Source organism: Scyliorhinus canicula, chromosome 5, assembly GCF_902713615.1.
Source record: "Scyliorhinus canicula chromosome 5, sScyCan1.1, whole genome shotgun sequence".
Classification (NCBI taxonomy): Eukaryota; Metazoa; Chordata; class Chondrichthyes; order Carcharhiniformes; family Scyliorhinidae; genus Scyliorhinus; species Scyliorhinus canicula.
Genome location: NC_052150.1, coordinates 147,912,622 through 147,927,508, shown reverse-complemented (window position 1 = coordinate 147,927,508; position 14,887 = coordinate 147,912,622). Strand labels below are relative to the sequence as shown.

General features: G+C 43.9%; 1 protein-coding gene across 1 annotated transcript in view; it reads right to left on the bottom strand.

The window, feature by feature from the left end:
* Window positions 1–13,330, bottom strand: part of lancl2 (LanC lantibiotic synthetase component C-like 2 (bacterial)) — a 68,819-nt gene extending 55,489 nt beyond the window's left edge. The window contains exons 1-2 of the mRNA XM_038797794.1: window positions 12,979–13,330; window positions 128–245 (exon numbers count right to left, since the gene is read on the bottom strand). Coding sequence (XP_038653722.1) covers window positions 128–245; window positions 12,979–13,158 — 298 coding nt within the window. The 5' untranslated portion in view covers window positions 13,159–13,330. The remainder of the gene's footprint in view (window positions 1–127; window positions 246–12,978) is intronic.
* Between the last annotated feature and the right edge of the window lie 1,557 nt (window positions 13,331–14,887).

The window sequence follows — 14,887 nt, the reverse complement described above, 5'->3', positions numbered from 1 at the left end:
ATTCTTTTTCACAGAAGCAAGGATTAACACAACTGCAATTCTAATATTTCCCATGTGCACTAAGTTTGTGAATTGATTTGAACCCATAAAACATAAAGTTACTGTAAAGATAATGCAATGATCTTACCTGTCCAACCTGTATAAGTACAACAGTCATGAGGATCTGCAGTCTTCAGACCCTCTTCCATCTGTATTAGGAGGTCCTTGATTTTATGTTTAATCCGCTTTATGAATGACGGACTGATCTGCAAAGAAATTTTTATATTGAATTTTCATGCATTTCTTAATATTACAATTGCAGTTGATTTAATACAATGGCAACTTTTAATATTTTTAAAATTAATTTATGATATGTGGGCATCACTGGTTCGACTAGCATTTATTGCCCATCCCTAGTTGCCCTTCAGAATGTGGTGGCGAGTTGCCTTCTTGAGCCATTGCAGTCCTTGGGGTGTAGATACGCCCACTGCGATGTTAGGGAGGGATTTCCAGGACTTTGCCCCAGCAACAGTGAAAGAACAGCGATATATTTCCAAGTCAGGGTGGTGAGTTACTTGGAGGAAACGTAGAACATAGAATAATACAGCACAGAACAGGCCCTTCGGCCCACGATGTTGTGCCGAACATTTGTCCTAGATCAAGAACAAATTAATTTACACCCCATACTGTAATCCATGTACTTATCCAATAGCCGCTTGAAGGTCCCTAATGTTTCCTCCTGGTGGTGGGGTTCCCAGGTATCTTCTGCTCTTGTCCTTCGAGATGATAGTGGTCGTAAATTGTAAATTTCCCTTCCACATTCCAAAGAAAAAGGTAACCAGTATGATGGATATATACCCAATATAAAGATATGTTGAAATGGTGGACTGGGCACAAAAACTAGGTTGCAAAGAAAATAATATATTAGATTGAAAAAGGCTATTTAAAATTGTACGCAAGATTACTCATCTGGAGCACTGCAATATTTGGTCCCCCACTTCAAGATAAGATATTATTGGAAAAGGTTCTACAGTAGGCCAAAAGTCTCAGGTTAAGTGCAGCAATCACACTTGGCTGTGCAACAGATGGTTGTGGGTTCAATCCCCAATTGAGAGATTAGATTACATAAGAAATAGGGGTAGACCACACCACCCATCATGCTTGGAGTCTCCACTTGATCGAGCCTCTTCACTCAGGAACCTGAGGAATATAAAACTCAAGGTCCAAGGAAAGGTGCATTTAATTACTCCGGTTCCACCGCACGATAGGGCAGCAAGTTCGACAAATTCACCACCCTCTGCGAGAAGTAGTTCCTCCTCATCTTCGTTCTAAATCTGCCACCTCTCAACCTATATCTGTGGCCTCTCATAGAACATAGAGAAATTCAGCACAGAACAGGTCCTTTGGCCCACGATATTGTGCCGAACTTTTGTCCTAGGTTAATCATAGATCATAGAATTTTGGACACTAAGGGCAATTTATCATGGCCAATCCACCCAACCTGCACATCTTTGGACTGTGGGAGGAAACCGGAGCACCCGGAGGAAACCCACGCACACACGGGGAGGATGTGCAGACTCCACGCAGACAGTGACCGAAGCCGAAATCGAACCTGGGACCCTGGAGCTGTGAAGCAATTGTGCTATCCACAATGCTACCGTGCTGCCCTTAAGAACAAATTAATCTACACTCCATTATTCTACCATAATTCATTTACCTATCCAATAGCCGCTTGAAGGTCCCTAACGTTTCTGACTCAACTACTTCCACAGGCAGTGCATTCCATGCCCCCACTACTCTCTGGGTAAAGAACCTACCTCTGACATCCCCCCAATATCTTCCACCATTTATCTTAAATTTATGTCCCCTTGTAATGGTTTGTTCCACCCGGGGAAAAAGTCTCCGACTGTTTACTGTATCTATTCCCCTGATCATCTTATAAACCTCTATCAAGTCGCCCCTCATCCTTCTCCGTTCTAATGAGAAAAGGCCTAGCACCCTCAACCTTTCCTCGTAAGACCTATTCTCCATTCCAGGCAACATCCTGGTAAATCTCCTTTGCACCTTTTCCAAAGCTTCCACATCCTCCCTAAAAACAGGGGACCAGAACTGCACATAGTACTCCAAATGTGGCCTTACCAAGGTTTTGTACAGCTGCATCATCACCTCACGGCTCTTAAATTCAATCCCTCTGCTAATGAACGCTAGCACACCATATGCCTTCTTCACAGCTCTATCCACTTGAGTGGCAACTTTCAAAAATCTATGAACATAAACCCCAAGATCTCTCTGCTCCTCTACATTGCCAAGAACCCTGCCGTTAACCCTGTATTCCACATTCATATATTTGTCCTTCCAAAATGGACAACCTCACACTTGTCAGGGTTAAACTCCATCTGCCACTTCTCAGCGCAGCTCTGCATCCTATCTATGTCTCTTTGCAGCCGACAACAGCCCTGCTCACTATCCACAACTCGACCAATCTTCGTATCATCTGCAAATTTACTGACCCACTCTTCAACACCCTCATCCAAGTCATTAATGAAAATTACAAATAGCAGAGGACCCAGAACTGATCCCTGCGGTACGCCACTGGTAACTGGGCTCCAGGCTGAATATTTGCCATCCACCACCACTCTCTGACTTCTATCGGTTAGCCAGTTCATTATCCAACTGGCCAAATTTCCCACTATCCCATGCCTCCTTACTTTCTGTATAAGCCTACCATGGGGAACCTTATCAAATGCCTTACTAAAATCCATGTACACTACATCCACTGCTTTACCTTCATCCACATGCTTGGTTACCTTCTCAAAGAAGTCAATAAGACTTGTAAGGCAAGACCTACCCCTCACAAATCCGTGCTGACTATCCCTAATCAAGCAGCGTCTTTCCAGATGCTCAGAAATCCTATCCCTCAGTACACTTTCCATTACTTTGCCTACCACCGAAGTAAGACTAACTGGCCTGTAATTCCCAGGGTTATCCCTATTCCCTTTTTTGAACAGGGGCACAACATTCGCCACTCTCCAATCCCCTGATACCACCCCTGTTGACAGTGAGGACGAAAAGATCATTGCCAACGGCTCTACAATTTCATTTCTTGCTTCCCATAGAATCCTTGGATATATCCTGTCAGGCCCGGGAGACTTGTCTATCCTCAAGTTTTTCAAAACGCCCAACACATCTTCCTTCCTAACAAGTATCGCCTCAAGCTTACCAGTCTGTTTCACACTGTCCTCTCCAACAATATGGCCCCTCTCGTTTGTAAATACTGAAGAAAAGTACTCGTTCAATACCTCTCCCATCTCTTCAGACTCACACAATCTCCCGCTACTGTCCTTGATCAGATCCACCCTCGCTCTAGTCATTCTCATATTTCTCACATATGTGTAAAAGGCCTTGGAGTTTTCCTTGATCCTACCCGCCAAAGATTTTTCATGCCCTCTCTTAGCTCTCCTAATCACTTTCTTCAGTTCCCTCCTGGCTATCTTGTATCCCTCCAGCGCCCTGTCTGAACCTTGTTTCCTTAGCCTTACATCAGTCTCCTTCTTCCTCTTAACAAGACATTCAACCTCTCTTGTCAACCATTGTTCCCTCACTCAACCATCTCTTCCCTGCCTGACAGGGACATACATATCAAAGAAACGCAGTACCTATTCCTTAAACAAGTTCCACATTTCACTTGTGTCCTTCCCTGACAGCCTATGTTCCCAACTTATGCACTTCAATTTTTGTCTGACAACATTGTATTTACCCTTCCACCAATTGTAAACCTTGCCCTGTTGCACGCACCTATCCCTCTCCATTACTAAAGTGAAAGTCACAGAATTGTGGTCACTACCTCCAAAATGCTCCCCCACTAACAAATCTATCACTTGCCCTGGTTCATTACCAAGTACCAAATCCAATATGGCCTCCCCTCTGGTCGGACAATCTACATACTGCATTAGAAAAGCTTCCTGGACACACTGCACAAACACCACCCCATCCAAACTATTTGATCGAAAGAGTTTCCACTCAATATTTGGGAAGTTGAAGTCACCCATGACTACTACCCTGTGACTTCTGCACCTTTCCAAAATCTGTTTCCCAATCTGTTCCTCCACATCTCTGCTGCTATTGGGGGACCTATAGAAAACTCCCAACAAGGTGACTGCACCTTTCCTATTTCTGACTTCAACCCATATTACCTCAGTAGGCAGATCCTCCTCGAACTGCCTTTCTGCAGCTGTTATACTATCTCTAATTAACAATGCCACTCCCCCACCTCTTTTACCATCCTCCCTAATCTTGTTGAAACATCTATAACCAGGGACCTCCAACAACCATTTCTGCCCCTCTTCCATCCAAGGTTCCGTGATGGCCACCACATCGTAGTCCCAAGTACTTATCCATGCCTTAAGTTCACCCACCTTATTCCTGATGCTTCTTGCGTTGAAGTATACACACTTCAACCCATCTCCTTGCCTGCAAATACTCTCCTTTGTCAGTGTTACCTTCCCCACTGGGTGACTAGACGCTTTGGAGTTTTGAATATCGGCTTCCTTAGTTGCTGGACTACAAATCCGGTTCCCATTCCCCTGCCAAATTAGTTTAAACCCTCACGAAGACTACTAGAAAACCTCCCTCCCAGGATACTGGTACCCCTCTGGTTCAGATGCAACCCGTCCTGCTTATACAGGTCCCACCTTCCCCAGAATGCGCTCCAATTATCCAAATACCTTAAGCCCTCCCTCCTACACCATTCCTGCAGCCACGTGTTCAACTTCACTCTCTCCCTATTCCTAACCTCGCTATCACGTGGCAACGGCAACAAACCAGAGATGACAACTCTGTCTGTCCTGGCCTTTAACTTCCAGCCTAACTCCCTAAACTGGTTTATTACCTCCACACCCCTTTTCCTACCTACGTCGTTGGTACCAATATGCACCACGACTTCTGGCTGCTCACCCTCCCCCTTCAGGATCCTGAAGACACGATCCGAGACATCCCTGGCCCTGGCACCCGGGAGGCAACATACCTTCCGGGAGTCTCGCTCGCGACCACAGAATCTCCGATCTATTCCCCTAACCATTGAATCTCCTATTACTATTGCTTTTCTATTCTCCCCCCTTCCATTCTGAGCCCCAGAGCCAGACTCAGTGCCAGAGACCTGGCCGCTAGGGCCTTCCCCCGGTAGGTCATCCCCCCCCCCCCCCCCCCCCCCCCCCCCCAACAGCATCCAGAACAGTATACTTGTTTTGAAGGAGGACGGCCACGAGGGACCCATGCACTATCTGCCTGTTAGTTTTCTCTCCCCTGACTGCAAACCAGCTACTCTTGTCCAGTACCTTGGGTGTGGCTACCTCCCTGTAACTCTTCTCGATAACCCCCTCTGCCTCCCGGATGATCCGAAGTTCATCCAGATCCAGTTCCCTAACCACGGTCTCTGAGGAGCTGGGTGCACTTCCCACAGGTATAGTCAGCGGGGACACCGGTGGTATCCCTCACCACCCACATCCGACAGGAGGAGCATGCAGCTGCCCGAGCCTCCATCCACTCTTACTTTACAGAGTATAGCTGCTCTGTAGACCAACTGGACCTCCGCCCTCCGACTCTGCTTCCAGTCAGCTGAACTCTAAACTCCTGGCTCCCTTCTCGCTCTTTGCGGAAATGAAATGAAATGAAAGGAATACCTTGCTCCCTCCTCCCCTAACTCAGTCAGTCACCAAACTCTCACTGTAGCACTCAAATGCACCAAGTTCAGCACTCCCTCAGTCACCAAACTCTCACTGTAGCACTCAAATGTACCAAGTTCAGCACTCAGTGCAAACAAAGTCTGCACTGTAGCTGGATCCTTTTTATACTGTGAATCTAGCCTCTGAAAACTGGCTTATCCAATTAACTAATTAACAAGTTCCAGCTGCAAGTGCCTACAAGTAGAACCTTGTTTAAGGCTGATTCAAAATTCACCTTCTTCTAAACCAAACAGCAACTTAAGTTAATTAACTAAATTAAAGAATACTAGACTTTAGATAAAAATGAACCCTTATACTCCCTCAGTCACCAAACTCTCACTGTAGCACTCAAATGCACCAAGCTCAGCACTCGTTCTAGATTGCCCTACAAGGGGAACATTTGGTCTGTTTACTTTATCAATCCCGTTTAGTATCAATCAGATCCTCTCTCATCCTTCTAAATTCCAGTGAGTATAAGCCAAAACTGTTTAAAATCTCCTCATATGTCAACCCTTTCATCCCTGGAATCAATTTGGTGATCTCCTCTGAACTACCTCCAATGCCATCACATCCTTCCTCAAATAAGGAGACCAAAACTGGATACACTACTCCAGATGTGGTCTCACCAATATGCTAAACAACTGCAACCACACTTCTCTACTTTTATATTCCAGTCCCTCTGCAATAAACACAAACATTTCATTTGCATGCTGTACCTGCATATGACTTTCTGCGATTCGTGAACAAAGATACCCAAATCCCGCTGCCCAGACATATTTTGAATTTGCTTTCTCATTTTAGATAATAATTTGCCTTTCTATTTTTTGGCCAAAATGAATAACATCACACTTATCGACATTAAACTCCATCCGCCAAATTTTACCCCGATCTCCTAGCTTCTCTATATTTGTCCGTAAAATCTTTATCTTCTCTTCACTGCCTGCTTTCCCACCTATTTTAGTATCATTCGCAAATTCTGTTATGTTGCACTCTGTCCCTGCTTGCAGATCATTTATATAGATTGTAAACAGTTGAGTTCCGAGGACCCACCTCACTAGTTACAATTAGTCAGCGAAAAGGACTAATTTATCCCAACCCTCTGATTTTGGTCAGTCAGCCAATCCTCAACCCAGTCTAATACCATACCCCCAATTCCCTGCGATTTCACCTGGATGAAAGAGCAAATTTCTTGAAAGACATTTCTAGCATATAGCTGTTTATTTGTAGATAATTTTAAGAAGTTAACATATCTTTTCAGTTATGTTCTATGATTCATCAGAGTTAGAAATTAAAAGTGGCAGGTCAAATCACTGGGTTAAAAAGCAGTGATGTATATAAAACTGGTTGAAATTGCAACATGTCAAATTGCTGTTTTCAGTGCAGTTTTTGATCATCTTTATTCCAACAAATCATCATACACAAGTTATTTATTTGAGCCACGAGAGTTTTTTGTGAAAGTCAGATTTAATATACTATCTGGGGCTTTAGTAATGTTTCCATATTTTCCTCCTTCAGGAGAATTATGATGGGGACAGGCAATTGAGAAGAAAATCGGCAAGGAATTTTTATTTTGCTACCACTCATTACTACAATCTCCACAAAAGTTTTTTTGCTAGCCTCAGGAAGTATCTAGTACTGCCTAGTCAAAATTTATAACTAGCCACAATTGTGGTTGTGCAGCACCATTTTAACCACAAGGGCTAATGTTGGTAGAAATTGCCATACCTACTTTACACAAACCAGGAAAATGTATTGCACATGTCTAAATTTACATCTATCATTAATCAGTAACCAAGGAAGTATAGCAATCAATGACAAAAAAAAACTTAAGCACACTCTGCTTTTTGTCTTAAATTAACAGAAAATGCTGGAAACAGTCAGGTCAGGCAACATATTTTGGCAAGAGAATTAGAGTTGCTGTTTCAGGTTTACAACCTTTCATCTGACCTGCTTTTGTCTCATCAGTATAACAACACCAAGAATGAAAATGCACGGTATATACAGTGTGAATGGTGGACGAGCCTGGGAAGGAACTTGCAGGAGGAGCAGGGTAATGGAGGACAGGCGGCGGTAAGGGGCCAGCTTGCCCAGAGGACTAGGGAGGCCCTCATCTTCGCCCGCATCTCATAGGATAGGTCTTTGCCCATCAGCGCACTCCCTCATCCATCCATCCCCCCCCCCCCCCCCCCCCCCCCCCCTACCCTGTTCCACCCTCCCAGGATCTGTGTAACATCATCCCAGGGTGATAAGCCTGTGCCGGCACTGTAAGCGGGTCAATATACAAGGCAGAGGAGAGTGAATAGTAACTCGCTGTGAGGCAAGTGCTGATGCTCCTCAGTTTATGCCAAAGCCGGAGGGGAGGGGGCGGTGACAGCTTCCAGGGGCCAGTATGGCAAACTGTGCCGGAAGTGGCTGTGAGGTCAAGGACTGTCTACAAGTTTTTCTGAAAGCCGTATTCGATGTAGGTGGTACCTGCTCCCCTGTGCTGTGGCCCTTACAGAAGCCTGCTTGGTCAATGCCAAGGACCTCTTCTACATTTGGGGATATAAGCTGAAGGATGAGGCTTTCAAGGATTTTGGATGGGACCGACAGGAGAGTGATTGGTTGGTAGCTAGCTGCTTTAAGGGGCCTTTTCTTGATTTCACAAATATTCACAAGATGATTAGGAATCTTGTTCATGAATTCAGCATGTTGCTGAAGTTTCACCATTGTAGTTTACAGTTGGTCCCTAAATAATTACAAGGTCTTGCCCAAATTAATGCAAGTGATAGTAATGAAAACAATAATGATACCAGAGAATGACAAATCCCCAGGACTAGATTTCCATCATAGACTTTGAAGCAAGTGGGTGAGAACATTGTAGATGCCCTAAATATAATCATCAAGTTATTTTTGATTAGGTGATCATTCTTTTAGATTGGAAATTTAGACATCTCACCACTATTTAATAACAAAAAGGCGAGATGGGCAAACCAGAAAATCAGACTAGTTAGTCTAACGCCTGTTGGCTGGAAATTCCCAGAGTCTACAATTAATAATAGGGCAGCGCAACACCTTAAATTTTCAGCTGTTCAGAGATTGTCAGTATGGATTTGCAATGAGTAGATAATGTCTGACAAATCAGTGTGAATTTTTTGAAGAGGTGACTAAAGAAGTGAACAGACGAATATCTATGATTAAGTTCCTAATGATGAATTGCGAGCAAAAATTGAAGCCCAGGGAACTGAAAGCAAATTATTTACCCAGTTAGAAAACTGTCTGAGCTGCAGTAGATGGAGAGTAGGGACTATGCATAGCTCTGAGCAAGCAGCATTGGACACAAAGATAGGCAGCGTACATTGAAATGTAACAGTATCAAGAGATATGATAGATTAAATGAATAAGCGCAATTGTGGCAAGTGGATTTCAACATGGGCAAATCTGAGGTTACCCACTTGGGCCTAAAAAGAATAGAACAGGATACCTTTAAAATGGTTGAAAGCTAGAAACAGGAGTAAGCCAAAGAAACTGGGAAACCCAGGTACATTGATCATTAAAATGGATAAATAAACTGAGGTTGTGTCTGTCACATAACTGATATTAACAACAGTTTAACACATTTACTATTCACACAAAACAATGCATCAAAATCTCTGTGTTTAGCAAAACATGGGTTTTGTATCCACATTAACCTCAGCTAAAATTAAAGAAAATTGCTCGAATGTCCAAAAGGGTATTTAATAAAATTCCAATGCTGTGAGAGTCAGGACAAAACTTGGGCATGGACAAGGAACTGTCCGAAAGGTGGAAAATTATAAAGGGTTAATCTCAGCATAGACAACTGAATAGGTTGGGCATCTCAAGGGTCAATTTTCAATTCACTATTGCTTCGTAATTATAATCAATACCTTAGATTTTACTAGTTTCACATGTCTGATTTATCATCAGGAAAGGCTTAAGATCCTTGGGCTTTTCAGCCTGGGACAGAAAGCAATAGAGATGTGATCTTATAAAGCTTTACAAAATAAAAATGGCATGGCAAAAATTAATCCAAAACATTACTTTCAATTTAAAAGTGGAAGAGATTAAGAGGTGGAAGAGATTAAGAGGTTCAAACCATTAAAACGTTACTTATATACTCAGAAGGGAGGTTCATGAAAGAATCAACCAATATTTATCCTGGAATGCCCTTCCTAACGATGAGTGTACCTACACCACATGGACTGCAGCGGTTCACAAAAACAGCTCACCACCACCTTCTCAAAGGCAATTAGGGATTGGCAATAAATTCTGGCTGTGCCAGCAGCACCACATCCAAAGACTTTTCAAAGGCCAAGGCGAAAGATCCCAAAATTGTTTATATGATGGGAAGAGTGTCTACAGTTGTTCTGGATTGATGAATTTAGATGTACCAAATTACCTTCCTCATCTGTAAATATTCTTGTTCTGAGCCAATGTAGCCCCTTCTTTTCTCCCCCCCCTTCTGCTAAATTAAATAAACATGATTTATTTTAAAAAGTTTTCAAGATGCTTCCTTTAACAACATTCATAGTGTATTTTGTAATTAAATGTCCCAAGACACTTGAACATTATAAAACAATGTTAGACACCAAGCCACATAAGTCAGCGTTAGGGCAGAAAACCATAAGTTGGTCAAGAGGTAGGTTTTCAAAGGATTTCCTTAAAGGAAGAGAGGTAGGGAGATGGAAATTTTTAGGGAGGAAAGACCAAGGCCTAGGGTCTGGGCAGCTGAAGGCATGGCCATCAAAGGTGGGCTAGGAGACAATGCTGGTCAGCATGGACAGAGGTGATAGATGAGTGTGACTTGATAAGTAAGGATACGGGCAGCAGGACTTGGACGAGCAGGACTCAACTTTTCAGAGGGTACAATGTTTCAGGCTAGCCAGGAGTGTGTTGGATTAGTCAAGTCTAGATATATCAAAGGCATGAATGAGGGTTTATGGAGATTTTTGGAGTGGGAAATAGGCTGTTTTGGTACAAATCTGTTCACAACCTAATTTCATGATCAACTATAACACCATGGTTGTGAGCTTTCTGGTTTAGTCTCAGACAGATGCCAGGGAGAAGGATGGATTTGGTGGCTAAGGAACAGAAGAGCAAAGATAATGGCTTCATTTTCTCCAAATGTCTGCTCATCCAGTACTGGACGCTGGATAAGCAGTCTGAATTTAGCAATAGTGAGTCAAGAGAGAGGTGATGGTTAAGACAGAGGCACATGTCATCAGTTGTAATGGTCCATGTGCTTTGGGGAAAAACCTATTACTTTACGTTGAGGTGATGGTCTCTAAAAAATTAGATTGTCACGGAAATGGAATTTCAATTAAAGCAACTGGCTTCCATTAAGTGGTCATGTGATCAAATTGCCTGGAAGGTACACGATAGAAAATAGGGTCAACCAGAAGTTAATTATGGGGTTGTGTCGGTTCCTGAGTGTGGATTGGTTTTGCAAGCTGTTTAATTTAGTTAGGTTTGAGCAAGCCGAATGCATCTCTTTCCAGCAGAGTTCAGAGGAAATCAGTGTTTACACTGGCTACAAAAGTTTTTTTTTTTAAAAACCTTGGTAACTGAAGCACTTTACTTCTTGAGAGTTAAACTTTTGGGATAGCCAAGTTGAGGAGCAGGAGAGAGAAATTTAGATGCAAGACTTCAGAGCTGAAGAATATTAGAACAAAATAGTTCTGACCAGAGGTCATTACACTCACGATGCTAGTAACTCCCAGAGGACAGTTGCAGGAGATTTAGAGGGAACATTTTACTGGAAGTGAGCAACAGGCCCAAGAAATCACGATCCTGAAAATTAAGACAGTATGGTGGCACAGTGGTTAACCCTGCTGCCTCACAGCATCAGAGACCTGGGTTCAATCCTGGCCTTGGGTGACTATCTGTGTGAAGTTTGCACTTTCTCCCAATGTCTGCGTGGGTTTCTTCCCAAGGCCCAAAGATGTGCAGGTTAGGCGGATTTGCTATGCTAAATTGCCCCTTCATGTCAAAGGATGCACAGGTTAGGCGGGCCTAGGTGGGGTGCTCTTTCAGAGGGTCAGTACAGACTCGATGGGCCAATTGGCCTCCTCCTGCACTGTAGGAATTCTATGGATTTATTCTATTGAACTTTTGAAATGGTACTCAGACCAAGCGGTTAATCTTCCAATTTCTGATGAGCACACAACTTGAGTTACAGGGCGAGGGGGCCACCTTTGATTCTACAAGTCAAACGTGTAGAATAGCATGGAAAGCTGCGAAGATGGAAAATGGGATTAGAATAGATAGGTGCTTGATGGCCAGCACAGATGCTAAGGGCCTGTGCTGTAAAATTCTATCGCTCTATAAGAAGGAAAGTAGTTTAGAGTACAACTGTTCATCGTATTATTAAAATCTTTAGTGTGTGTGGTTACTAATATTTATATTCCTTTGATTTGTGTAATAAAATTATTTTTGATTTAAACCATGAACATTGTGGCCCCATTCTTTTAGTAAATACTTAAGATATTGGTCTGAGATCATAACACAGTGTAGGTGTTATGATCTCAGTGATGTTGTGCTTTCGGATGTCACAGCAGGTAAATGAGAAATAGGAAGGGGCCAAGGCTACATCCTTGGCAGACACCAGCGGTAGTGGTGCAGGAAGAGAAGCCATTGGAAGTAATATTCTGGTTACGATTAGATAGTAAAGAGCAGTCCCACCCAGCTCATGATGACAATGGAGAGGTGTTGGAGGAGGATGGCATGGCTAACAGTGTCAAAGGCTGCAGACAGGTGCATGAGCAGGAGCGATAGTCTGCCTGTCACAAATCATAAGATTTCATGTGTGACTTTGAGAATAGCTGTTTCAATACTGTGACTTTAACCGTGTACATATTTCCATGTTGTTAGACATCCCGTTGCAGCCCTGGAAGGGTTCAATAAGACCACCAGAAAAACCCAGAGTATTGGATGATTCGCACCCGCGGTGCCCCCGGTTACAATGCTTTTTGGCTGCAGTGACATGTATTCCCTGTATTATTGTCAGTCGCCAGTTTCAGCGGCCGATTTAAAAGAAATACAGACAGGAGCCCCCTGTCCCTCCCCCTTCCATGCCAAGGAGGAAGGTGGAAAAGGGGGTGGGTGGAAACCGGCCACACTCCCAACCCCAGACGGAGGGGGCTCCTGAGCGTCAGTGGCGATGCATCTCTTTATTTTTCCTGTCGGTTGGTCTCCAGACACAGCTCCTCCCGCTCACCCGGGCCGGGCCCGGGAAGCCTGTCGCTGCCCCGTCGTTTGTGATTGTGCCTCAATGAATTACCTTGCCCTGCGGGTCGAAGCAGTCGGTCGCCTCCTCCTGCTCGGCGTCGGCGGCGGTGGTGGTGCTGCTGCTGCTGCTGGCGGCGGCCCCGTTGCCTCTGCTGTCCGGGTACGGGTTACAAAAGGAGCGCTCCTCCATCTCCAGCTCCGATTTCAACCGCTTCGACATGGTCTCTCCCATCACACCCCGGGGCTACGGGGGCCCGGCGCGGGACAAACGGCCGGCAGCGGCTCGCGAGCGGATTCGACAAGCGCGCGCGCTCCCTCTCCCTCTAGGACAGGCAGCGCCGGGCGCCCAGCCGCCTGGGACACTCTCTGCCGCTGGCGGCGGAAAGGAGGAGGCGCTCCTGCAGCGGTGCACCGTCTGCTCTCACTACACAACACAAAATCAGCAGCCACTCCCTCTCTCCTTTTTCATGTGTTCCTGTCACACCATTCATAAACCCTGGCTAAGTGTCAGACCCCCATCATACACAGCCAGGTTGCAAACAGTGCAGACCACTCACCTCCGATCAATTAATTAAGCCAATAAATCCTAACCTTTGAATCAGTAACCCCCCCCCCAACAAGTTCACTTATTTCTTCATGGCTTTAATTAAAACGCGAGCTGGCCCGCGGCAAATTATTTCACCCCTCACAATTCCACTGCAACATAGTATGCCCATCAAATGTGGGTCGGTGAGCTATTTTATATCAAAAGAATACAGCGCGTTGATTCCTTTTCGAAACACAATGCAGCATACACAAGTCTGCATGGTTTCCCACATCTACTAAGTGACTGTTTTGGTTTAATTTTCTCAACATATACTACAGCATTTTGTCGGCAACGCTTTTTTGATCATTAAGACAACCTGCATAAAACGACATATATTATTCTGCCACATTCTTGATTTTACTAAAAACTTGAATAATTGTTTATATATATATTTTATATGCTGGCCTCTTCAAAACAGGTTTCTATTAAAATCAGTTCTTTTTCATGCTAACAGAACACGACAGTCCACTTTTTCGCTCAGGAACCGTATCGTCTGCTGCCTTTCATTTCTATTTCATCTCATATCAAGCACCCTATAGATCATTTCACAATGACAGATCGTTCCGCTTTAGAAAACTAATCGAGGTATGAGATATTCAGGAAGGGTTTCCACAAATTACTTTTGTATCTTTACTGTTGTGATACAGACGAATAAGTGAAGGGGGTTGTGCAGCTTTAGAGAACCATCAAGCCGTTTAGAAACAGATTGTTAGACCGCTGGGCCACTACTCAGCTGAACAGATGGTGCTTTTCTTACTTTGAATGCATTACTCTCAATTCTAGCTAGAGCAGTAAATTAAATATTTTGCTTTTAATACATCTTATTTTATCTAAATTAAGTCTTTTTTGTGTTTTTTTCTCCTATAAGTTTCTTTCTGATTTTCTTCCTTCCCCTTTTGAAAATGGTAATTTATAGTAGGGTAAAGTTTCAAGGGCAGCAATGACAATTCGCTTATAAATGACAGTTTTTTGGTCTGTGGGACCCATCACAGCCGAACCAGAAACCGCACTTGACTATGGTTCACATGTGCAGACTTTCAGCTATGCTTCTAGATTCTTGGATACATTTTCCCCACCTCAATAGCACTGAGGTTAACTGAAGTATCATTCTATTGTACCTCAATACTAGGCAATAAACTGCCATTTTATGTTTTTTTTTCATTTATCCTTGCACGGGATATGGGTGTCGTTGGCTAGGTGCTGTTAAAAAGGGAGTTACAAGGGGAGGGATTCTCCAATAATGGGGTTATGTCCCCACGCCAGCATCAAAACACGGGCGTTGCACTCTGGACTTTCCTTAAGAAAGTCCAGAGTGATTGTCCAATTTGCAGGGGGCTAGCAAGGCCCCAGAGTGCTTCTCGCAGCTCTGGCTGGC